We start from the raw sequence: 22142 nt of genomic DNA, 5'->3' as shown, positions 1-22142 counted from the left end.
GAAACAGGGCTTGGCGCGCGCAACTCGGATGGGCTGATGCGGAGTTTGCCGACCCCGACGGGTAATGTGACGTCGTGCACTGGTCGCGTTGGCGCGTCTTGCCTTCTCACGCGAACAGCTTCATTTGCTGAGGCATCGACGAGGGAGCAGGACGATGAGGAAGCTTGGATATATGCATACCTATCGTCGCCCTCCGTAAATCCCTTTCTACACACACCAACATGGTTCGCATCACCACATGGAATGTCAACGGCATTCGCAACCCATTTGGGTACAAGCCATGGAGCAACAATCGTACCTTTAATGCCATGTTCGATATATTGGAGGCCGACATTGTGATTATGCAAGAGTTGAAGATTCAGCGCAAGGACCTGACGGATGATATGGTCCTTATACAAGGCTGGGATTGCTACTTCAGTCTGCCCAAGCACAAGAAGGGTACGCCACCTTGGATTTGTATAGGCTAGTCCTGTCTTTCTGTGCTAACGTACTCCAGGATACTCTGGTGTCGGCATCTTTACACGACAATCCGTATGCGCTCCTATCCGTGCGGAAGAAGGCGTCCTAGGCGCTCTTTGCCCTCCGAATTCAACAACGCCTTACCGTGAACTCCCGGAATCTGCCAGCATCGGCGGCTACCTTACTCCCGAACAAATTGCAGGCCTTCCTCCTGACCTCGATGCAGAGAGCTTAGATTTGGAAGGGCGTTGTCTGATCCTGGAGTTTCCGGCTTTTGTCCTTTTTGGCGTCTATAGCCCAGCAAACAGCAATGGCTTACGGGACGGATTCCGCATTGGCTTTCTCATAGCTCTTGAAACACGGATAAGAAACTTGACGAAGATGAGAAAGAATGTTATTCTTACTGGAGACCTGAATGTTTCCAGAGACGTGATCGATACTGCGAGGGCAGAAGAACATATACGGACGGAGGGTATGACACATGATGAGTATCTAAGCATACCGAATCGTCGAATTTTCAACCAGCTCTTGCTCAACGGAAAGGTTCCAGGTCAGCGAGACGAGGGACGCGAAGAGCCGGTGCTGTATGATTTGTGTCGCGAGTTCCACCCTGATCGTGAAGGCATGTATACACACTGGGAGCAGAAGATCAATGCTAGGCCGAGTAACTTTGGATCACGGATCGACTTTATTCTGTGTAGCATCGTCATTAAGGATTGGTTTCAAGACGCGAATATCCAAGAAGGACTGATGGGCTCAGATCATTGTCCGGTATACGCGGTTTTGAAAGATAAAGTACGAGTACAGCGGACACCAGGAACAGAAAGCGTAGAAGAGGAGGTGCATGTTCTAGACTTAATGAACCCAGCAGACATGTTCAAAGACGGTGTACGCCAACGTGATTACGATCCAGCCAAGGACGTCCCGGCCCTTAGCGGGAAACTTCTTTCAGAGTTCACTAAGAGGAGGAATATTCGGGACATGTTCAGTAAAAAGCCAGCACCCCCGATGCCTACTCCAAAACCTACGCCTACAGAAGCCCAGCCGGACGTCACAAAGGCTCAGACCGCAAGTACTGCAAGCACAGCAGAGGAACAGATGGATAGAGATCTAGCTTTGGCAATTGAGGCTTCTAAAGCGGATATGCTTGCGAATACGGAAAACAACCCCACATCTTCGCAGAGTCCTCTCAAGTCCGCTGAAAAACGACGCGCATCAGCCTCTGCGTCCCCTGGAAAGCCAATCAAGCGGGGCAAACCTGGTGCCCTAGCTGTGTCTACTAAAGGGAACAAGGGGCAACAATCACTCAAAGGTTTCTTCCAGACACATAGCAAGTCTGCAGATCCTATTACGCCCAACGACGCAGCGCCATCAGTCTCATCCCTTGCAACCACCGATACTGCAGGTCAGACTACTACAGACAAACCTCCGCCCCCTCCCACGTCGACAACTACTGAATCCTTTGACTCTGATCCCCGCGCCTCTCAAGAAGCATCAAGGGAAGGCTGGACGAAGCTTTTCTCTAAGAAAGCAGCGCCCCGATGTGAACATGGCGAACCTTGCATCACTCTGACGACTAAGAAGCCAGGAGTCAACTGTGGACGGCAATTTTGGGTGTGCCCTAGGCCGATTGGGCCTTCAGGACACAAGGAAGTAGGGACGCAATGGCGTTGTGGAACGTTTATCTGGTGTAGTGATTGGAAAGGCAGTTGAGGGAGTCAAAGAAGGTGTGCTGAAACTGCTGCGGCATTGTTGGATGACTGTATCCCCCTCGATGGTGTTACACGAGGGCAATGGCCAAGATTGCAAGAATATGGCGAATTGTATGGAGGATAGGGCGAGTATTGCACCAAAGTAGCAGATGCGTCTAGAAGAGAACGCCTGAGCCATAGTACGCGAATGGAGGCATGCAGAATCCAAGCGTACATAAGGTAGGAGTAAGACTAGGCCGCACACATGGCCTGCTCTAAGATTCAGTACGAAACAGGTGTTTCGCAATACAATGGGATTTGGATAAGAATGCGATGGTGGTGAAGGAGAGGGGCTGGGTGCATGCCGTTTATCGATTCTCTGAGTTCGGATGCCGAGGCGGGGGGCTGAGGGAACGGGGCGGGACGACGGAACGTGGCTATGCGGGGAGATGGGCAAGACCACCAGACGAACAGTCTCTTTGGTGCGACGGTCGACTCTACCCTGGGGATGTCGAGTCTGGCACACGACGATTCTGCAGCCGTGCTGCCATGTGGTGCTCGGCTATGCTTTGCATCTGCGTATACTTAGAATAGAGAGAGGCGTGGGCGCCGCCTGCGCGCTGGCAACTGTGTGCGCGGCAGCCGTCATCGCCCATTCGACACCAGACGATGGATTTGCCCCAAAGGCTATACGACCAGGCCAGACAAGCAGGCCAGTATCCACCACCTAATCCTGCAGAGGCATAGAAACGGGCCGGCAGCAGTTCGCGGGCGCTTGCCCGGCACTCGGTTGTTCCCGCGGCCATCTTACTTAGTTGTTTATGAAACACCAACACTCGCCCATCCACCAGCCGCGCCTATCGTCACTGTGAGCGCCTCGCGGATGGGCGCTCTCGGTGGGTCGCAAGGCATCTTGCTCGGCCCGTGTATGTTGGATTGCTATTCTCGCAACCTGGTCTCTCTCGCGTGCTCTTGATCTCAGGCGACTCTCTGTGGGCATTCCTCTTCTGGACCAGGCTGCGGGCCTTGCTTGCACTTGGACGTGGTTTTCTGCGACATGCGACCCGCGACATGCACCCTTCTGCAGGTCCCCGAGCTCAGCCCTACAAAATATTGATGACTACAGCACCCTACATACACACGTCTGACCAAAAAACGCACCCCTTGCTCGTTTGTCGCTTGCCAAGGTCTTTATTTGGGCCTTGAAGCCTGGTCGAATCAGCGCCAGATTAGCCGCCCCTAAATCGCTTCCCCCTTCCTCTACCGCTACCCCTCCATTCGGTACTCGAATTATTCTTAGACACAGCCGCATCTGGCTGCACAGTGGGTATCCTCAAACAGGCGCTTCCGTTGCAGGCACCCCCCCTTGCTCGAGGGGATGAACCGCTCACGTTTTTGTGCGCCGACCACTCAGAGGCCCAGTTTTGGCCAGCCCTGGCCCTCCTTCATGGCGCTTGGAGTCGTGATCCAGTGAACAGCCTCCTCTTCGCCTAGTCATACATACCATTCTCGGTACATGGCAGATCGATCCGGCGATTACAGAAACATGTCCTGGTTTCAAAACAATTCTCCGACCGGCCTGATGGCCTTTGTTGTGGATGGAGGCTCTGTATGTGGCTTATTGTATAAAGATGCTCGTCATGCCCCTTGGTGCATCTTCAGACAGCCCAACTACAACAGGTACGACTAGAAGTTCTCTCATTATCACACGTCAGGCTATCTCCCATCTTTCCTTCTTACTCTGTCACTCTCATTCTCCACCGACTTGGTCTACTCTAATCATAATCCGCTACCCGGTCACTTCCATTACTCTCATCGCTGTCTTTCAATTCCCTGTCAGCGCGTCATTCTATATCTCTATTCCTGTCATCACCTTCTTCCTTTTGCTTGTCTACTCATTCCATTGGTCGACAATGCCTAAGATTGACAAGGGTCCATCTCATCGACATTCCGTGTCGACTTCATCGGCTGCAGGTGGAACTCGAAGCTCCTCTTGGTCCACCAAGGATGACGAAACACTTATCCGCGCCAGAGCCCAAGGCCTCAACTGGAATCAGATCGGACCAAAGCACTTCCCTTCCAAGACTCCAAATGCCTGCCGTAAACGCCACGAGCGATTGATGGAGAGGCAGAATGCGGAGCAATGGGACGGCGTTAAGCTCGAGATCCTGGCACAAGCCTACATGGACGTGCGGCAAGAAATGTGGAGTTTGCTTGCCGCCCGTGTTGGAGAAAAGTGGCAGTTGGTCGAGACAAAGGTAAGTTTGTTTCGTGAAAGCTAAGGTCTTTGTAGCGCGATACTGATTTGACGATAGTGTATGGAGAAGGGACTTAAGAATCTTACGCAGGCCGCTAGGTCGGCCCACAAGAAGCTCGAGAATGGTACCTACCACGACTATGAAGACAGTGGAATAGGAATTTCTGACCTCGAAGAAGATCAAGAGGATCAACATGGTGGCATGTCGCACATGTCCGCAATCTCCGAACCCCATTACTCTCCGTACTCTGGCTACCCACAACCACAGCACCAGCGGGTCCCGAGTATCCAGTCTATGCTGCACCCGATGCAACAACATTCGCATCATATGCAACAGCCTGTGCACCAGCCTATGCAGCAGCCAATGCAACAACCTATGCAACAGTCCATCCAGCAGCCTATGCCACAATCGATTCAGCAAATCCAGCAACCCATGCAGCAACCACTCCAGCAGCCAATGCCACAGTCAATGTCACAACCAATACCACAACCAATGTCACAGCCAATGCAACAGCCAATGCACAGCCAGTCAATGGCATATTCGTCGCATCAGCTATCGCACCCGCAATAGACGGCCGACATCATCACTACCGAGCTTTGGTCTTTTTTCCTACTCATTTTTCCTTCAACATATTTCTCACGATCGTTACGACTCTCACAGTTACCTTTTCACCCGGTAGCCTTCTCTTTTCTGTACCGATACCCTTCAGAAACACACCGATACCCAACGCTACCACCTGGTAGTTTCTCTTCAAGATATACACCTACATAGGTGACTTAGACTGGCTAATATAGCAGTCGTTCTATACACTCGATCTGTTCATATGGAACAGCGGAGGACCGTAATAGGGTCGGATAACAGGACATTCTCTTGCATCAAGATCCATAGTAGCTTGGGTTATTTCTTTGGTATTTTTTAACTTTTTTTCTCGATATATGTTCGCAGATACTAGGATGACGTTTCTTTGGTATGCGGAGATGGACTCGTGTATTTTTTTTTCATTATTTCTTATGCTTCTCTCCAATGTTATTTCTTTCTTTTCATGTCATCTTGATGCTTCCAGATGCATCTTCCAGCATGTGATCGAGTTTCATTTTCTATCTAAGCCCTCATTGTACAAACTTGTCTATCAAGTGTACTAACGATATTACCAACCTGTAGCTGTATCGACAAAAAATACACTACTAGCTGCCTGCTAGCCACGAACACACTGTTCCCAGATCCCGCTATCATCGAGTCGACTCTGTATCATCTTGGCTACACAAGTGCACAGCCCTGGCCGGATACACAGCCTCCGCCAGAAGTAATCCTTTGACCCCACAAACCTCCAAACATAAGCACACACAAGAAAAAGACAGCCTAGCGATTTCATGCATACCCTCTCGCAGAGCCTCACTAAAAATAAACATTTGAATTCCTTGCATGCGGCAACGACACACCCACACCCTTTCCCGCCCTGCACTCATGCACGCGACAGCAACAAACTACAGCCACGCCATTGGCGCGTGGCGCACACCCGGACCCGCAAAAGGCCGATTTGGCGCTAAACAAGCATCATGACATAACCATCGTGGTTTTTGGAGCATTGCCGCATCAATCGACAAACTCGCACAGCGACCTCAAGATGATTGACCGATAGTAGTAGTAGCCCTTCCCCCCCCAAAAAAAAGAGAGACTCCGCCATTTCCCCTTTCCCTTTCTCTGTCGTTTGCTTCAAATCCAAGCGCAATGCCCCGCGCCCCTCTCCTCCGCATCCCATACACAGATCCCTTACCCGCACCTCGAATCATTCCCGCAAGCGGCACAACAAGCAGCGGCGCCATTGCCGCTCTGGTGGATTTTCTATCGCCATGCCTGCCATCCCGCACGCGCTCTGCATTCGCACCGCGTGACGCCCGAGCAGCGAAAAAAACACTCCTCCTCACCGGCGCAGGCATATCCGTCGCATCGGGCCTCGCAGATTACCGCGGCGCAAACGGGACGTATACGCTCAACAAGACGTACCGCCCGGTATACTACCATGAATTCTGTGAAAGCCATGAGATGAGGAAACGGTACTGGGCGCGGAGTTTTATGGGGTGGACGAATCTGGAGCGTGCGAGGGCGAATGCGGCGCATGTGGCGTGTGGGGAGTTGGGGAGTTTGGGGGTTGTTGGGGGGTTGGTGACGCAGAGTACGCCTCTCTCTCTCTTCTCTCCTCTCCTCTCCCATCTTTCTTCCCTTTCTTTTTATAGAAAGGCAGCAAGGACGCGGTGGGAGGGGGAGGGGTATTGTAATTGGAAGGTAGGCTGACACGGTGTGTGTGAGAGCAGACGTCGATTCCTTCCACCCAACCACGCACCCCGACCTCCCCACCATCGAACTCCACGGCTACCTCCGCAACCTCGTCTGCCTTACCTGCCGCAACGAGTACTCTCGACGGACTTTCCAATCGCAACTCTCATTGTTAAACCCCTCGTGGGCGGAGTTCCTGGCAGAGATGCTGGACACGGGTGCGCTGGATACGGAGAATCCGCTTGAGCGCCGCAAGAGGGGGTTGAAGACGAATCCCGATGGCGATGTGGATATCCCTGATGCACCGTATACTACGTTTCGGTACCCCGCGTGTCCGACGTGTCTCGAGAAGCCGCCGAGACGCGCGGACGGGAGCGAGGTTAAGGTTAAAGTTGATAAGGATGGGGCATGGGATCCGTCCAGTGAAGGGGGTGTATTGAAGCCTGCTGTTATTATGTTTGGAGAGTCGATTCCTGCGGCTACGAAGGTGGCGGCGGAGCAGGCGGTTGAGGCTGCAGGCAGGATACTGGTGATTGGAAGTAGTCTAGCTACGTATTCTGCATGGCGGCTTGTGAAAAAGGCCAAGGAGATGCATTTGCCGATTGGTGTCCTCAACATGGGTGGAGTGCGAGGTGAAGAAACATTTTTCGGGGATATAAAAGATGCGGAAACGGGGAGGGATGCGGTACGCTTGAGTGAGAATGCAGAACGCATACTTCCGAGTGTGGTGGGTGTTTTACAGCAAATGAAAGAGAAGAATGGATAGATCAATTGGGGTTGCGGGGGTTGCAAATCTGTTAGGTTTAGATTTCTATGGATAAGAGAGAGAGAACAGAAAGGAAAGGAAATGAAAGGAAAAAAAAATCTGATTCCATACTATATAAGAAGAAGAAAAAGACGGTACAGGGGGAACATTCAGTCTTTGTGGTATCAAAAAGTGCGAAAATAAAAAAAGAAAAGGAAAAAAAAAGGTTTATCTAATGCCCGCAAGAGAACTTCTTTATACAGATGTGCATATAAAAAACGGGGTTTCGCAAACACCGCCATCAGAAGAATCGAAAGAGGAAAAAAAACAAACTTCATAATTTCAATGTGTGCATATGTGTGTGTGTGTGGGTGGGATTGAACAATCGTCATGTTCGAGATTAGTAGTATCAGAAAAAAAAACCAGTCTAACACACTGCCCTCTCTTCTTTGCTTCATCGCATCATCTCCTCAGCGTCATATACAGCAACAGCGGCACCGCCACCGTTGCTCATCAAGTCCTGCTTGCCACCCATCTCGTTTATAGCTGCGTTCTGCGCTTTCGACCTCGCATCCATCAAGAGGGCGAGGTTGCGGCCGGGGACACGCATGAGGTCGTCGCTGCAGTTCTTGCAGATGCGCAGTTGGCACCATGTACAGCACCACTTGCGCTCCTTGCCGTTTTCGCGGCATACCATGCAGGCCATGGGCTGGAAGACGTTGTTGGACAAGATGTTCTGCGCGTGGCTGGTGTAGCAGTGCATGTGCTTGCTTGTGACTTGTGGGACGAGCGAGGAGGGGACGGGGATGGATTGCTCGGTTAGGGGCACGAAGGGAGGTGGTGTTGCGGGTTCCATTGCTTCGATGGGCTGCATGGCTTCGGTGGGCTCCATGACTCTGGCGGGTTCCATGACTTCGTTGGATTCAATGGCGATTGTGGGTTCGCTGTCTTTGGCGACGGGGGATGGAGGTATGGAGGGGCCGGGAGATGGGGATAGATTTGGGATGCCGACGCTGATAGACGTGGGGCGCGAGGGCGCGCTCAAGGGACGGGAATCAGAGCGTGGTGGGAACTCGAGCGAGGTGATGCGAGCAGGTGGCTTGGCGTTGATTGGTGGTGTTGGCGCATATGGAGGCGCAGGGTTTGTGAATTCTGGCTTGATCTCTTGTTGCACTGAAACCGGAGGTTGCTGCTGGGGCTCAGCGACGGGCTCAGCGACAACAGGAGACTGCTCGTAAATGGATGAAGTCCTCGGGTTGGTCGGGGGAGGCAAGGGCGAAACGGGTGAGATTCCAGCGTCTGGTTCCGCGAGAATGGGTTTTAGTGTTGGAGAAGGTGTCGGCTCTGGGGTAGTAGCGTGGATGTTGACTATAGGGGGTGAGGGAGCCGGCCTTTGTGCCTGTGTCAATCCAGTTAGTAACTAAAACTCATTGTCGTGGAACACGGCTCCAGTACCCTGAAAGTTTCGTCATGATGCAGAAGCATCTTATCTGACGAGTACTGGTGGTGGAAAAGGGAGGTAGATATATACCTTCAATGCACTCAAGCCTGTACTGCTCTTCCCCTGCACGTTCACAGGCGATCCGAGAGAGTTGACACGTGGATTCGAGGGCAGACCAAAGACCTTCTTTGGTTGGGCCAAAGATGTCGTATCCTCCTTTTCCTCGTCGGGTGTTGGTGGGAGCTGAGCTTGCATGTTGGGTAGATTGTTTTTGGGTTGAGGGCTCTCCATACTGCTCACGCTTACTTTACTCTCGACATTTTCCCTCTTTGGTGCAGACGTAGGTGCTGTTGGCACGGCCTTTCTTCCCCGTGGACCATTTCCTAGTTCTGCGAGGCTCTTGAATGCCTTGACAGCTTCTGGAACAGCTTTGCGCTTCACGACTGGCGACGAGGCGTCACTCGACTTTTTTTGCGACAAGAGCGAATCATTTCGCTCTCTGGCTTGCTTGGAAACTCTACCTCCCATTTCCTCCCTTCGATCGGATTTGGGTGGAGGTGGCGGGGGAAGATCCTCTGCTGCCGAGACTGGCGAAGGAATGAATTGAGACGGCAATGGAAAGGCCGATGGTGAAGGGACTGTTGCTGTTGACCCGTTGCTGATGGTCAGCTTCAGTGAAGCCGGCCTGGAACCACGAGACAGGCTACGTGACACGATGCGCTTCCTTGGCTGTGGGGAGCCTCCGGTTGAGCTAGATGGCGACAGAGGTGCGTCTTGGTCTTCTGCTGAACGTTAGTCTACCATAGTGGAACAGCAATCATTGTTGGAACGGTAGGTGCAGTTGAGGTGTAGAAAAGAAAGTAACAGAGCCATGATGAGGTATGTGACGACGTGAAACCAGGGCATGGTCAGTGTGGACCCAAGCTATGGTTCAGACCAGCGAGGCAGGCAGTCTCAAGATGCACAACCATGTTGGTTCAATCGGGTCAAATTTCAATCAATTCACCCACCTCGAAGTTGGAATTTGGCGTCCATTCGCTCTGAGGCGGGTACAGGTTTGCGCGCGATGCTGTCTGATCGTGGCGGAGGCGGGGGGAGCTCCTTGGTCACTGACGCAGGAGAGTAGACTGACGGGGACTTGGCGTCTGGCTCAAAGGAATTACCATAGTCGCTGAGCAGTGCACTGACAATGTCTTGACGAGACGACGGAGTGATGGCTAGGGTGTGTTGGGTTGTGATGTCAGACATGATTGTGGTAATGAGAGTGTGTGTGTGACGTTTGCGAAGAAAGTCGAATGAATGCAAGTGTCTGGATAGACGAGTTTGTAGAGAGCGTGGGGGCAATGAATGAAGAGAACGACTGTGCAACACTGGAGACGAGCAAACCGGTGCCAGCCCGATTAATTATGCCTTTGGGATAATGAGTGGTAGTAAAATGAAGGAAGGCGAGAGGAGATGGGACGCGCATAGTAAACTCTCGCGTCGAAGATGGGCGTCTCAGGCGTAGAAAAGGACAGGGGCCCTGTCTGCGAGCTAAGTGGCCAGAGGTCCGAGTACATGAAGCGTTTGATATGATGACCAGGCAAAGAGCGGCCTGTCACAGGTGACGATGTGGAACTGCGCGGATCATCCATGTCCGCATAGAAGCGTTTGAGATGACAGGATGGTCGCGCGCCCCACCGGGACGCGGGGCAGTATCGATACTGGGAAGTAGGCGTCGATGGATCAGCGCCGGCACGTCGAGCATTGCAGCAGCGAGGAAACGGCAATTTGCGTGCCTCGTTGTTGGGCGCACTTGATGCGCCTCATTCATAACGGTCGACATGGATGCAGCGTGCGCATTGTCGTTGAGCCGGCAGCACGGAGGGCGACACATGGCCGCCGGGACGATGCGGCGCATTGGCAACGTCTAACAGCCCAAGGGGCTTTCCTCCTGCCAGATCCTGACACCTGAGGGCTGACTTTGCACGTGATGTGCACACGACGCGTTTCACCTTGCTCAGAGAACGGCGTCCGGGTCCATTGAGAAACTGTGCCTGACACTGGCTTTGCTCCACCACTGCCCAGCCATGCATGACGTACCTACTTGTACTACCTACCTGTGCCTCCCGGACCCGCCCCAGACACGATGCTATAGTTGGATGCCTTCTGCCTGCCCGAAACCCCGTCTGGAATCGCGTGCTTTGGCCACGAGTAAGACGATCATGATGATGATGTGTCTTACAAATTATGGGCCGGGCGAGCCTTGCATGTGGCTCGACCACAGCGGATAGATTGAGTGGCTGCGCGTAGGCCCTGCTAGCTCAATATAACAGCCCTTCATACTCTGGACGAGCCCGTCTAGTCCAATGGATGGAGAAACAGACGGCATGGACTTGAGTTCACGAAACATCATAGGGCTGGTTCCAAGCATACTATCAATGGGTTTCCATTGCTCCGTCGTGTCACCATAAAGCCGCTGTTCCGATTAGGAAGAGCCGTTATGCTAGGTCGTCCCTAGATGAACATGCCTAAGTATAGATCTCCCACCCCTTTCTACTGCATAAGTACAAAGCCCAGTGCTCTGCGTCCAAACGCTACATAGGATCCTCATCCAATTCGGTAGAACGTCTGGCGGTGTAAAATATAAAAGCTCCCATGCGCCATCGCTAATGACTGATCGCTCTCAAATAGCCGACCATGTTGTAAACTAAAAAAAAACAGTACGTGTACAAGAAAAGGATGTATGGGGTATCGGTCCATCACTGGAAAAAGTAAAGTAAAAACATTAGGACAAGTGTGATCGTAGGCGTAAGTGATACGCTTGTTGTAGATGCGGCGCTTTTGATCGGAGCAGCCGTAACATCGAGGAAATTAGCGCCACACGCTATTGAGATTTGGTGTGCGGCCGAAGCATACGTTTTCGCAAGGGGCTGCGAGGCGTTGTTGCTGTAAGATGCAAACACACCCATTGCTGACTTCAGGCATGAATTGCACGTTGGCCGGGATCCAGCTGGAAGTTCCTGTCCGACTGGCAGGTAGTATGGGTACGCGTCGCCAGGAGACGTCGTGTTGGTGACGGCACTTGCAAAGCAGTAGTTGCCGTCTTTGCCGTGCAGGCAACTCGCCTGGTATGACGGCATGTAAGCAACCAGGCCATTGTAAGCCTGTATTACCATGGGATTGTCGCTATCGTAGTCTGCTTTGCATGCGTCGGCCAAAAGGATTTGCGTGGCATATTTGTCCATGAGGGGCTTGCATTGGGACGCGTTGGCCCCGCAAGTCGCGTCGAGGGTCTGAGTAATGCGAAGGGTGGATTTGGAGGCATCGAAGAAACTGCTGGATGTCTGCACGCGGTCAGATTCTCGCTCAAACACAGAAGCACAGACTCAATTACCTGTAGTAGCAACGAGAAAGGATGGCAGTTTTTGAAATCCTCGTTTTGGCGCATGTTGTTCAAAAACTTTGCACAGGCATTGGTGAAGTTGTTGGACAGGGCAGAATCAAAGGCCGCGGGAACGGAGAAATCGCCACTCGAGGCATTGGGATCGGTGCCGAGGGCTCGTTTGGATGGCGGGGATGAGCGGATGGCATCGTGGTGGCCCTGTAGAGGAGGCATCAATCGCGGCGCCTCGGGGTGGTGGATAAGATGAGGGTGCAGCGCCGATCCAAGGTCGTCTTCCACGAACAGCACTGATCGATCACCATGGGCTCTGGTTGCGAGTGCGGGAGCAGCCAGGGAACTGCAGGATAGAAATGCAACGAGCAGCAGGAGCAGCGTGCGGGCACAGCCGAGCCTTGGTGCTAGGCGCTGATATATGGGCACACAGCGCCAGCGATTCTCGTGTTTCTTGGGGAGGGTTTGCAGGGGGGAATGGTGCGACGGGATCGCTAGCGATTCGGCAGTACGAGCAGATTGGGAATCCATTTCAATAGATGGGCGGGCGATCCGATATTTAATATCCAGGGAATTGCAGCAACTTCATGCAGCCCATGACCCTCTCTCTCTTGGACAATGCCGGACGGACGACTCCCACACTCACGCGGCTGAGACGGCCTGCGCAAGTATGTACCTACTACGTCCTTTGGTTTCGATGTTTCGCTCCGGGTACCTGCAGCAACAGCCCAAGTGTCGGACGCTTTTTTAGCGGGTCGCCAGGGGTTTGTCAACGGCGATGGAGGAAAAAAGCAAATATTGACAGGCAGTTGGTGCGACTGGGTCGTGAGTGTCGATCGTTGTCCAAACAGCCGTTCATAAAACAGTCTTGCAGCATCCAGAAGACGGTCAGGCACGGGAGCAGCCAGCCCTTATGATGATTGCCATGGGAAGTGGGAATTATTGCACGCCACGCCCCCCCATGGCTGACTTGCTAACTTGCGCCACGCATCTGTCCCGTTGCCATGCGGAACCTTTGGGTTTGACTGCTGACAGCCGGTTATGATAGGCCGGGGATCTATCGGTCAGTGCATTGCAATATCCAGTAACCAGCCCGGACGGTGTTCTGGCCAGAAAAACGGGACGCCTTCATTCTTGCGTGGCCGAGACCCAATACGGCCCGCCAAGGCCTTTCACCCTTGCATGGCAATAGAACTTAGTATTTGGTCCACCACTTGCGCATAACTCGACTCCCCCATCCACTGCCGGCCCCTATGGACGACGGCTCTTGCAGTCAGAGTCTTAGCCTCTCGCCCCGGCCCACAGTTACAATAATGTCGCAGAAGCTGCTGGAAAGAGATGCCCGAACTCTGTCCTGGATTCTACCCGAAATCCTTAACACGTCGACTTATTACCATCGCTATTATTGACAGCATGCTTTAGCGCTAGCCTCGCCATCGGCAGTCCAAGCAGAGATCTCGCCATTGCCCTTTCCTGTCATCCAACACTCTATGTACACCATATCGCCAAGCCAATAAGCCACTCCGCACACACGCCCCTTTCTGCTCCATGCCGTCATGTCCGCTCGACCTATCTCTACCACTGTTTCCCAAGTCCGTACCGTGTGCTCGCTTCAGCTGTCCACCATCAACTCTGCAAAATCAAGCTGAGCTACCAGACTAGCCCACCATTACTCTTTCCAACTCGTCATGTAGACAGCCACAGGAGGCCTAATCGTCAGCACGCTTACCCGTTATTCCATCTCGTCCTGGCCTGGCTGCTAAGGCTGCAGTGTGCACCTAGTCTGTCATCCTCCGTTTCTATCAGCATGCACCCGCGGCAGACTTTTCCACCCACCTTCAGTTCCCTGATCCGGCAAGGTTTTCTGCATTCAAGCTGCCATCGCTTCCTTCTCTCTCGAATCCGTCAAGGGCATTCGGGCTGCCATCCTTGTTAAACTCATAGTGCTCACCCCTTCGGCTCTCCATCACAACAAAATTGACACAGTCATTCCCGGCCGACCCGAACCACGTTGAAAAGTAATAAATATTCAACAGGGCACATGGACCGAAGCGTGCCGAGCTTACTTACAACGTCTTTGCTTGCCTTGCTACGTACCTGCGCTGTCATCACAAATCGACCGACCATCTGGAATCTCACTACGCCCCTCACTTGCAGCATTTCAGCCCTATCTTCGTCATCTGTGCAAAGACCCGTGCAACATCTTCGTCGTCTTGTAATGGAACGCGTATGCTCATCAAAGCCTATTTGCATCCCTCTTTTAAGGAATTGCATCAGACAATCCAGAAGTCTCACCATGATACCTGAGTCGCATGTCAGCCAGGCAACGGATTTCAACACAGAACTTACATCTCGAATGCTGGTTCCCACACAGTAACAGCTTTTCTAGACACGTGACCATTGGCAAGCGTGGGCGGTTCGAGGAAAAAGTGCTTGTCTGCTGAACACTCCAATACCCTGCCATACAAGGTGTCGTCCTCGAGGAACTTCTCAACCCCGCTCACAACAGTGGATACAGGCGTTAAACTGCGACCCGTCAATCAATCATTCTGATACAGGACATATACCCACCATTCTGCCGATACGGCATCAACCAAACCCTGCGGTAAAATGGCGGTTTGCACAATGCCTGACACTTTCAATTATTTTGCTCAGACGAGAGGATGTTGAGATCATATTCACCAGGGCATACTGCATTGATCTGGATGTTCTCTTTCTGCCGTTTGTCAGTACAAACTCCATGACCCTGGCCTGCTCGTGAAACCCACGGCTTTCAGTATGCGTGCCGTTGCCCGCACAAAGTTGACAACAGCAGCTTTGGCTCCATCATACTCTGGAAAAGACTCATGGGGAACGATCCCAGCAACACTGGCCGTAGCGATGATTTTACCGCCGGCTACTTTGTTCTTGCGGAAGAAGTGGATCGCTAACTGTGTACCGTACACGACGCCTTTGTAGTCTACATCGGTACATAGCATATCTGGTTTCGGTGGGATTCTCTCCCAGTTAGTGAAAAAGAGCGGACATCACAATGAGGCCTTACTTGTCGGATCCGCGGTGCTCGAAAATGAAGATTGAGCTACACTGGTTCAGCACTGATTGAAGCACGTCTCCAGCAGAACATGCCTCTTGTCAACGATGCCGGCATTGGCGCACAACGCATCTATTCTGCCAAAGCGATCCCACACCTGTTGGAACATCTCGGCCTGACTTCTTCAGTCAGCACTCGTGTCGGTCAACCTGCAAATATGCACACCTATCGTAGTCTGCCACATTGCACTTGTGGAAACTGGCAGCACCGCCTAGTTCTTCAGCAAGCTCCCTGTTCTCTTGAATATCCGCAATGGCTACCTTCCATCCTTTCTTTACAAGCCCCCGGGCTATTCCCGTTCCCATGCCACTGTTACCCCCTGTAACAATGGCGACTCGATGTTCAATACCCATGTCTCGTCAAGGTGCACGGCTTGGTAGAATGGTTCGACAAGGGAATCCTCGCTGCAAAAAGGTTGTAATTTGAGGTCAATAACTCGATTACGAACGAATAAGTCTCCGCTTCTTTAACGCTACCGGGATTGGGGGGTCCGGTGAGGGGCTGTTAGCAATGCGCGCTATTTCTCGGTTCATTGGTGCCACTACACCCGGATCCTGCAGGGTCACCTCTGCTGGCTTTGCGCTGCTTGCCTCTCATTAGTCAACCTGTATATACAGGATATGTTAGTGTGATGCCCCTATTCTGTTCTTTGAGCTACCATTCCTAGAGAAATTCACTTGCTTTGTTGTGTATCATTTTGACTATCAATTGGGTGACTATGACAGAGTAGGAAGAGCACTCCAAGACGCAACTACCACCTTCAATCCATCATAGAGTCAAATCTCTTTTTCCATTTCAGATATAGCATTCTTGCGTCGTTTTGATGATGTATACGATGTAACCCAGCACTTGCAATCACCGTCAACAAGGTCTGGATAAAGTTTTCCGTCAATCATCCTTTGGCAATTGCCAAATTCCTTTTTCCATATAGTAATTCAAGCATCCCCGATATCGCCTGATTCGAAAAAAGCAAAATCCAGACTTCATCTGCATGTTATTCAACCTGGTAGGCGGGACGTCTGTAATCAACACGAAGCAGATCCTTCAAGCGGCGCAGTGATCACAAAATCCAAACTTCTGATACATGTCACCACCCCGATGCCGGATCTCAACATGCCATAGATTAGTAGCCCGGTTATGAGATCATATGTAGTTTGTGGTTGATGAGTATTTTAAAATGCCTCTCTCCACATAGTGTGAAAGCCAAGTATTGCGGGGCTGCGGAATCATTTCCTCGGTTGTTGCTGGGAGATTACACCGTAAGTGCACTGTCTGCGGTATTACAGGATCTACGAACCACACGAGTAAATACTAGCAAGGCAATCAGCAGCCGTGATAGTGAGTGGATTTGCGAACAAAATATTTTACTACAAAGGCAAGATCATTGTGGTTCGATAAGCAAAGCACCTTTTCAAATAGTGTTATAGTAACCCTGTCTTAATTGCCCAACATTGCAGCACTAAAGATTACTTCGCGGAACCACCCTTAATTGTAACCGCGGCATCAAGTGTTGCAACGCAAATCGTGATAAGTCGTTTCCAAACAAAACCGGGAGATCAGATCTTAAGCCGATGCGTGTAATCAAGCGCTAGCCCCAACTTGGAAATACACGTAGACGCGCGCCATTTCAACATAGGACTCGTTCGATGCAGATCGACCGGTCCTAGGCGTCTAGAAGAGGAGTACGGCGCAATTTTTGCGCCGAACCTTATACCGATGCAGCCTTTGCGTTGCAGCGGAGAAAAGTTGAAGCATGAATGTGTTTGACGGACTTTCTAATTGCTGACGGCCGCATGCGATGACGTTAACCAACACATGTTATTCTCTTGGGCTAAGTAAATACAGAGGTGTTATTACTTAGGCCCCGTCAGCACAAAATAATCTTTTAATCAAGTTCGGCTCTTTTGCACCGCAATCAACCCCAGCCATTACCGCAATTTCAACACGGCTTGTAGTATACGACTTTAGTTATGGCGACCAAGTCACTCGTACGGGCTTCCTGCTGCCGATAGATGGACACAGCTACTAACCGACCACGCAGTACCTCGTTGCGCTTGCCGTGATAGCGCCTTATCTCTACGACCGTGGCGTTACGTTCTCGGGCATGCTAGCGAACCGGCCGGGGAAATTCGAGAACCTTAATCTGTTCAAAGAGCACCAAGTAAAGTTTGCCCAACGGATGCGAAATTGCGAAGATGTCTTGATCGAGGAGGGGATGGGTGTTGCTTTCGTGAGCTGCAACCCAGGACGAGACCAATGGAACACCGTCATGGTAAGAGAAAGGATGTCCCCGGCAGTTGATCTCTCAAGGAGTGAGCTGGCCAGAACATTCGAATGACTACCGATTCGAATAGTAGTTGACTTGAAAGTAACCGCAGGGCACATTTGCGCCGCCTCGCACAAAGACAAGCGACAAAGACGACGCCCACATCTGGCTCTACGACTACTCGACGCCCAACCTTCCCGATTCCGCAGCCCTCAAACCCCTCACCCTCATCTCCTACCCCAACCCTACAGACTTCCACCCCTTAGGCATCGAATTCGACGCCCAATCCTCCACCTTATACGTAATCAACCACTCCCGACACTCAGGCAACACCCTCGACCTCTTCCGCATCTCCCCCGAAAATGCTTCCGCTACATACATCAAGACGCTCACGCACCCCCTGCTCCACACCCCAAACTCGATCCACAGCCTCGGCAACGGTAAATTGCTCATGACAAACGACCACTACATCGGCGCACTAACCTCGCCTCTCCTCTCGAAAATCGAGACTTTTTCTGCTGCCCCCGGCGGCAGCGTCGTCTACGTCGACACGCACGAGCCCGCGCAGAGTAAGAAGCTCGCGCACGTAGCGTTTGCGAATGGGATTGCCATGCTCAACTCGACAACCGTGGCTGTGGCGTCGACTGCGAAACCCGCAGTCTACCTGTACACATTTGACGAAACAAATGTGGAGTTGAAGCTCGTCAAGCATATCAGGCTCCCCTTCATGGTCGACAATATCGCTGTTGATTCTGCGGGGAAGTTGCTGATGGCCGGGCACCCGTTTGCGCTGGGCCTTATGGTTGTGAGTAAGGCGCGGGCGAAGTGCAATGAGTTGGGTGGGGAGGAGGAGAGGAAGGCGTGTGAGTGTACGACGTCGAGTTGGGCGGCGGAGTGGACGGAGGAGGAGGGTGTGAGGACGTTGTATAAGAATGATGGGGGGGAGTTTTGTAGTAGTTCGACTTTTGCGAGGGATGCGAAGAGGGGGGTTAGTATTGTGACGGGGTTGTATGATAGGGGGTTGTTGGTGGCGAGGGATTAAGGGAGATGGGCGTGGTTTGAAAGAGTTGTCCAGGTAAGTGGTTGATATACGGAATGTTGGCGTACAGTGTGAAGTCATGTCCGATTGTTCGGATTGTAGCTTATCCCAACTTACTGGGAGTTCTATGATGAGGGTGCTTGAAGGTTATGCAGTCACCAGCAACCATAATCTGGAAAGCGAGTTCGTCCTTTAAAACTAAACAGGAAAGAAGACGCATGAATGTAACGATTGACTGAATACTGAGACTTGAAATGATCTCGAAAAGCCAAAGACTACTGAATTCTTCATGGCAAACGCCACTACGTAATATCAAACCCTACACAACCTCCCATTCTGAGTCTGCACACCCTGCTCCCCGTCCTTTACTTTCCACCTCTCACTCCCCACAGCAGTAGTGGCGTAAAACACATCATTCGGATCCCACTTCCGCTTAATCTCACTAAGTCTCGGGTAATGCCCACCATAGAACGATTCTTGCCAGTCCTTCTCATCAACATGCGCCTCATTCAAGTACGTACCGCCGCCCTCAGACACAGGCGAGATATCGCGCCAAGGCTGCAAGATGTTCTCTTGGAGATCCTTGTTGGCGATGGCGAGGGCCTCCGGCGTAGAATGATCCAGGGACTTGTTGGTCGAAGTAACCATGAACATGCCGCACTCACGCCACGCCGGATGTACCGCGTTATTAGTGTTTGCGTACTTTTTTGGCGCCTTGTGATATCCCAGGAGATGCTTGCCTGCAGATACGTGCTCCTTGATGAGTGCAAACGTCTGGTTGAATTTCTCTTGGAAGTTGCGCTTGGGGATGATTCGGTTGCTTGCCATGGAGTCGTCTCGGCCGATGGGAAAGGCGTTTACTCCCCATGCGGCTTGGTAGGCTGAGTAGAATGAGCTATGTGCTTTGGCGACGTGAGGCTGGGTGAGTGTGATGTTCTTGGCATCTAGGTAGTCGAAGAAAGGCTTGACGACTTTATTGTAGGAATCCAAAGTGTGGTTTGGGGCGAAGATGTATCGTGCGCTGAGGAACGGAGCTGGAGTGTTGCCCATGATGAAGAAAGAATAGAGACCTGCCTCGGCCCAGTCCAGGAAGAGCTCGTAGTATTTCTCGATGCCGTCCCAGAATGCTTCAAGGCTGTTGTTAGAAGCATCGAGGTAGAAGCTCGAACCGACGACGTTCAATTTGGGGTGTGCTCGAATGATGACTGACGTTACAATGGCGAACGTACCGCCGCCGCCACCTCTCAGGGCCCAGAAAAGATCAGGGTTTGACTCTTCTGATACGGTAATAAAGCGTCCATCGGCAGTGACGACTTGGAAAGCCACGACGTGATCAGCCGACATGCCGTAGATGCCAGCCAACGGATTTTGTCCTCCTCCTGTGATCATACCACCAGCGTAACCGACACTCTTAGAATACTTAGTATGTTGTCCTAAAATCGTCGCTGTAGCCACATACCCAAGATACAGCCCCCAGTACCGTCACGCCATGCTTTTCCGCAGCCTCGTACACCTGTCTGACAAGGACGCCAGCAGAGAGCTTCAAGGCAGGTCCCGAATAGCCAGGCCCCTCGTAATCTTGGATGAAGTCAATCTTGTTCATGTTGTGCATCCACAAGCTGAGAGCACCAGCACCGGTCGACTTTCCTAAATAGCAATGCCCAGTGTTTTTAATGATGAGGCGAAGATTGGCGGCTCGAGCAAAGTTGACAGCAAGTTGGATTTGTGCCACGTTTGTTACTTTCACAGAGTACTCCGGGAAGCCGCCTAGAGTGCAGGTCTTACCAGTGGTATCATTCTTTGGCATGCAAGTTCTGCCTTGGTAGATAGGCCACATGTCTACAAATTGCGAACCAAGTCAGTCGGAGATTGAAAATCTAGTCTGAAATGATCTTCGCCTTACTAGAAGTTGGGTCATCTGTATGAAAGTATGCGTTGGTCCAGTTTGTGGAAACATCTGCACATCGTGCGGGGTCTTTCTTTCCCCATGTAGAATCGTAGCATGATGCTGCAACTGGCTTGGTCGGAATCAATGCTCCGCCGAGTAGAGCATTGAAGACATCCCAGACGACTTTCTTAGGCCATGTTGCGTCTCCAGGAAAAGTCTTACAATCTGCAGAAGCGGCCCGTCGAACGTGTGCAGGATTGGCAACACTACTGTTGTCGAATGCGAAGTACTCGGCATATTCAGCTGTAGCTTCATCAGAGGCAAGCCGGTCGATCACTGCATCGGTAAGCTGAAGAGTTTCAGCCTTCTGTAGCGCTGCGCCTGCTGATGTAGTGACAGGAACGGAGGTGGCTGCTGGTTTGAGATCAAGAGATGAGGAAGATTGAGCAAGAGTAACCACTGGCGAGAAAGCCAATAGAAGGCATATGGTTACCCGGCATGGTGGTGCCATGGCGAAGTGATCGAGATCTGAATACGATGTGATGGTGGTTGAAATGGGTAAGAGAACAACAACGAGTACTTCACTATTTTATTTGTGTCTTTTAGCCGATCGGGAATGATGTGCTCAAAGGATTTCCATTGCAGGCAAACTCGTGAAACATGCACCAATACTCTAGGGTTTGGCAAGTCCTTTAGTCTACCATAGCATTGCCGAACGAAGGCAAAACGGCGAAGCGAGAGATGCAGCCTTGCGCAGGGATCGCAAGAAGAAAACGGTAGCAGGTCGAAAGACAGCATAACTTAATTAGACAGCATACAAACGTCGATCCCAACCGTCAATTCCTCCACGATGGAACTAGTTCGCCACAGCTAGCGGTGGTTGCTATCCAATCAAGGCAGTCGTCGCTGTAGGAGGAGCAGATCCGAGAAGCAGTGAGCATGCATTAATGCAGGCGCTGACTGATTCTCTGGTTGTCCAATGCAACCTTCCGATAAGAGACTACCCGCTTGAAAATATTGGCAGCTTGGCACACCACATATTGAAAGGTACATGGTGTGAGAAGCTGCAGTACTGTGGCGCTGGTTTGAACATAAATCTCCTGTTCGTTATCTACATCAACGTAGAGACAGCTGAAGTAATTCTGAAACCATTCAGAAAGCTCCGTTGAGACACTATATTTTTTTTTGTTTCTTAACATAATTTCAATAGCGACAACTGCAGACAACCAGTCTGAAATCTATGTGTGGATATCGTACCGTTCGAGGGAAGCCGTGTGGGGTTGGCGGAGCAGGGCAACAATTGATTTTAGCCTGTAGTAGTAGAGGCCAGAACGTTAGAACTGCACCACAAGAGCAGCTTAGCGTCCTACAAAATAATTACATTGTGGAGAGATCAGCATTCATTTGCATCTTAGCAATTTCTATCCTTTACTTCTGAGGTCCAGCTCAAGCCGCAGTCGTACAAGAGTCTACATACCAATGTAGTACCCATCATCACGTAAGATATAGAAGATCTCATCGTCGTTCAGTTGATAGGCAGGGGACAATTTTCAATCGCTCGGCTAGACGCATGTATATTTCTTTACTAGCTTTGTATTCAACTTGGCATACGTA

General features: G+C 51.4%; 10 protein-coding genes across 10 annotated transcripts; 4 read left to right on the top strand and 6 right to left on the bottom strand.

Annotated features, from left to right (window-relative positions):
- Nucleotides 1-221: 221 nt before the first annotated feature.
- On the top strand, nt 222-2172 carry COCMIDRAFT_89391 (uncharacterized protein; the record flags this gene model as incomplete). The annotated part of the gene is made up of 2 exons (XM_007687602.1): nt 222-438; nt 497-2172. The coding sequence occupies 2 exons, from the start codon at nt 222-224 to the stop codon at nt 2170-2172; spliced, it is 1893 nt and encodes a 630-aa protein (XP_007685792.1).
- Nucleotides 2173-2647: 475 nt separating this feature from the next.
- Nucleotides 2648-2956, bottom strand: COCMIDRAFT_24438 (uncharacterized protein; the record flags this gene model as incomplete). Its single annotated transcript, XM_007687555.1, has 1 exon — nt 2648-2956. The coding sequence occupies one exon, from the start codon at nt 2954-2956 to the stop codon at nt 2648-2650; it is 309 nt and encodes a 102-aa protein (XP_007685745.1).
- Nucleotides 2957-4063: 1107 nt separating this feature from the next.
- Nucleotides 4064-4978, top strand: COCMIDRAFT_89311 (uncharacterized protein; the record flags this gene model as incomplete). The annotated part of the gene is made up of 2 exons (XM_007687601.1): nt 4064-4408; nt 4466-4978. 2 exons carry the CDS (start codon nt 4064-4066, stop codon nt 4976-4978), a joined length of 858 nt encoding a protein of 285 aa, XP_007685791.1.
- Nucleotides 4979-6136: 1158 nt separating this feature from the next.
- On the top strand, nt 6137-7448 carry COCMIDRAFT_34799 (uncharacterized protein; the record flags this gene model as incomplete). Its single annotated transcript, XM_007687569.1, has 2 exons — nt 6137-6581; nt 6721-7448. The coding sequence occupies 2 exons, from the start codon at nt 6137-6139 to the stop codon at nt 7446-7448; spliced, it is 1173 nt and encodes a 390-aa protein (XP_007685759.1).
- A 433-nt stretch (nt 7449-7881) lies between these two features.
- Nucleotides 7882-10116, bottom strand: COCMIDRAFT_89385 (uncharacterized protein; the record flags this gene model as incomplete). Its single annotated transcript, XM_007687600.1, has 3 exons — nt 7882-8826; nt 8959-9650; nt 9879-10116. 3 exons carry the CDS (start codon nt 10114-10116, stop codon nt 7882-7884), a joined length of 1875 nt encoding a protein of 624 aa, XP_007685790.1.
- Nucleotides 10117-11609: 1493 nt separating this feature from the next.
- Nucleotides 11610-12466, bottom strand: COCMIDRAFT_89438 (uncharacterized protein; the record flags this gene model as incomplete). Its single annotated transcript, XM_007687599.1, has 2 exons — nt 11610-12194; nt 12245-12466. 2 exons carry the CDS (start codon nt 12464-12466, stop codon nt 11610-11612), a joined length of 807 nt encoding a protein of 268 aa, XP_007685789.1.
- A 1180-nt stretch (nt 12467-13646) lies between these two features.
- COCMIDRAFT_89284 (uncharacterized protein) lies at nt 13647-13802 on the bottom strand (the record flags this gene model as incomplete). The annotated part of the gene is made up of 1 exon (XM_007687598.1): nt 13647-13802. The coding sequence occupies one exon, from the start codon at nt 13800-13802 to the stop codon at nt 13647-13649; it is 156 nt and encodes a 51-aa protein (XP_007685788.1).
- A 702-nt stretch (nt 13803-14504) lies between these two features.
- Nucleotides 14505-15688, bottom strand: COCMIDRAFT_34795 (uncharacterized protein; the record flags this gene model as incomplete). Its single annotated transcript, XM_007687568.1, has 8 exons — nt 14505-14547; nt 14594-14770; nt 14816-14873; nt 14927-14960; nt 15013-15241; nt 15288-15323; nt 15371-15454; nt 15501-15688. 8 exons carry the CDS (start codon nt 15686-15688, stop codon nt 14505-14507), a joined length of 849 nt encoding a protein of 282 aa, XP_007685758.1.
- A 1617-nt stretch (nt 15689-17305) lies between these two features.
- Nucleotides 17306-18643, top strand: COCMIDRAFT_3353 (uncharacterized protein; the record flags this gene model as incomplete). Its single annotated transcript, XM_007687545.1, has 3 exons — nt 17306-17323; nt 17377-17607; nt 17714-18643. The coding sequence occupies 3 exons, from the start codon at nt 17306-17308 to the stop codon at nt 18641-18643; spliced, it is 1179 nt and encodes a 392-aa protein (XP_007685735.1).
- A 309-nt stretch (nt 18644-18952) lies between these two features.
- Nucleotides 18953-21039, bottom strand: COCMIDRAFT_3352 (uncharacterized protein; the record flags this gene model as incomplete). Its single annotated transcript, XM_007687544.1, has 3 exons — nt 18953-20050; nt 20100-20479; nt 20544-21039. 3 exons carry the CDS (start codon nt 21037-21039, stop codon nt 18953-18955), a joined length of 1974 nt encoding a protein of 657 aa, XP_007685734.1.
- Nucleotides 21040-22142: the final 1103 nt, after the last annotated feature.

The sequence above is a fragment of the Bipolaris oryzae genome (assembly GCF_000523455.1).
Source record: "Bipolaris oryzae ATCC 44560 unplaced genomic scaffold scaffold_31, whole genome shotgun sequence".
Classification (NCBI taxonomy): Eukaryota; Fungi; Ascomycota; class Dothideomycetes; order Pleosporales; family Pleosporaceae; genus Bipolaris; species Bipolaris oryzae.
The sequence above is the reverse complement of the archived record's forward strand: the minus strand, read 5'-3'. Positions and strand labels throughout refer to the sequence as shown.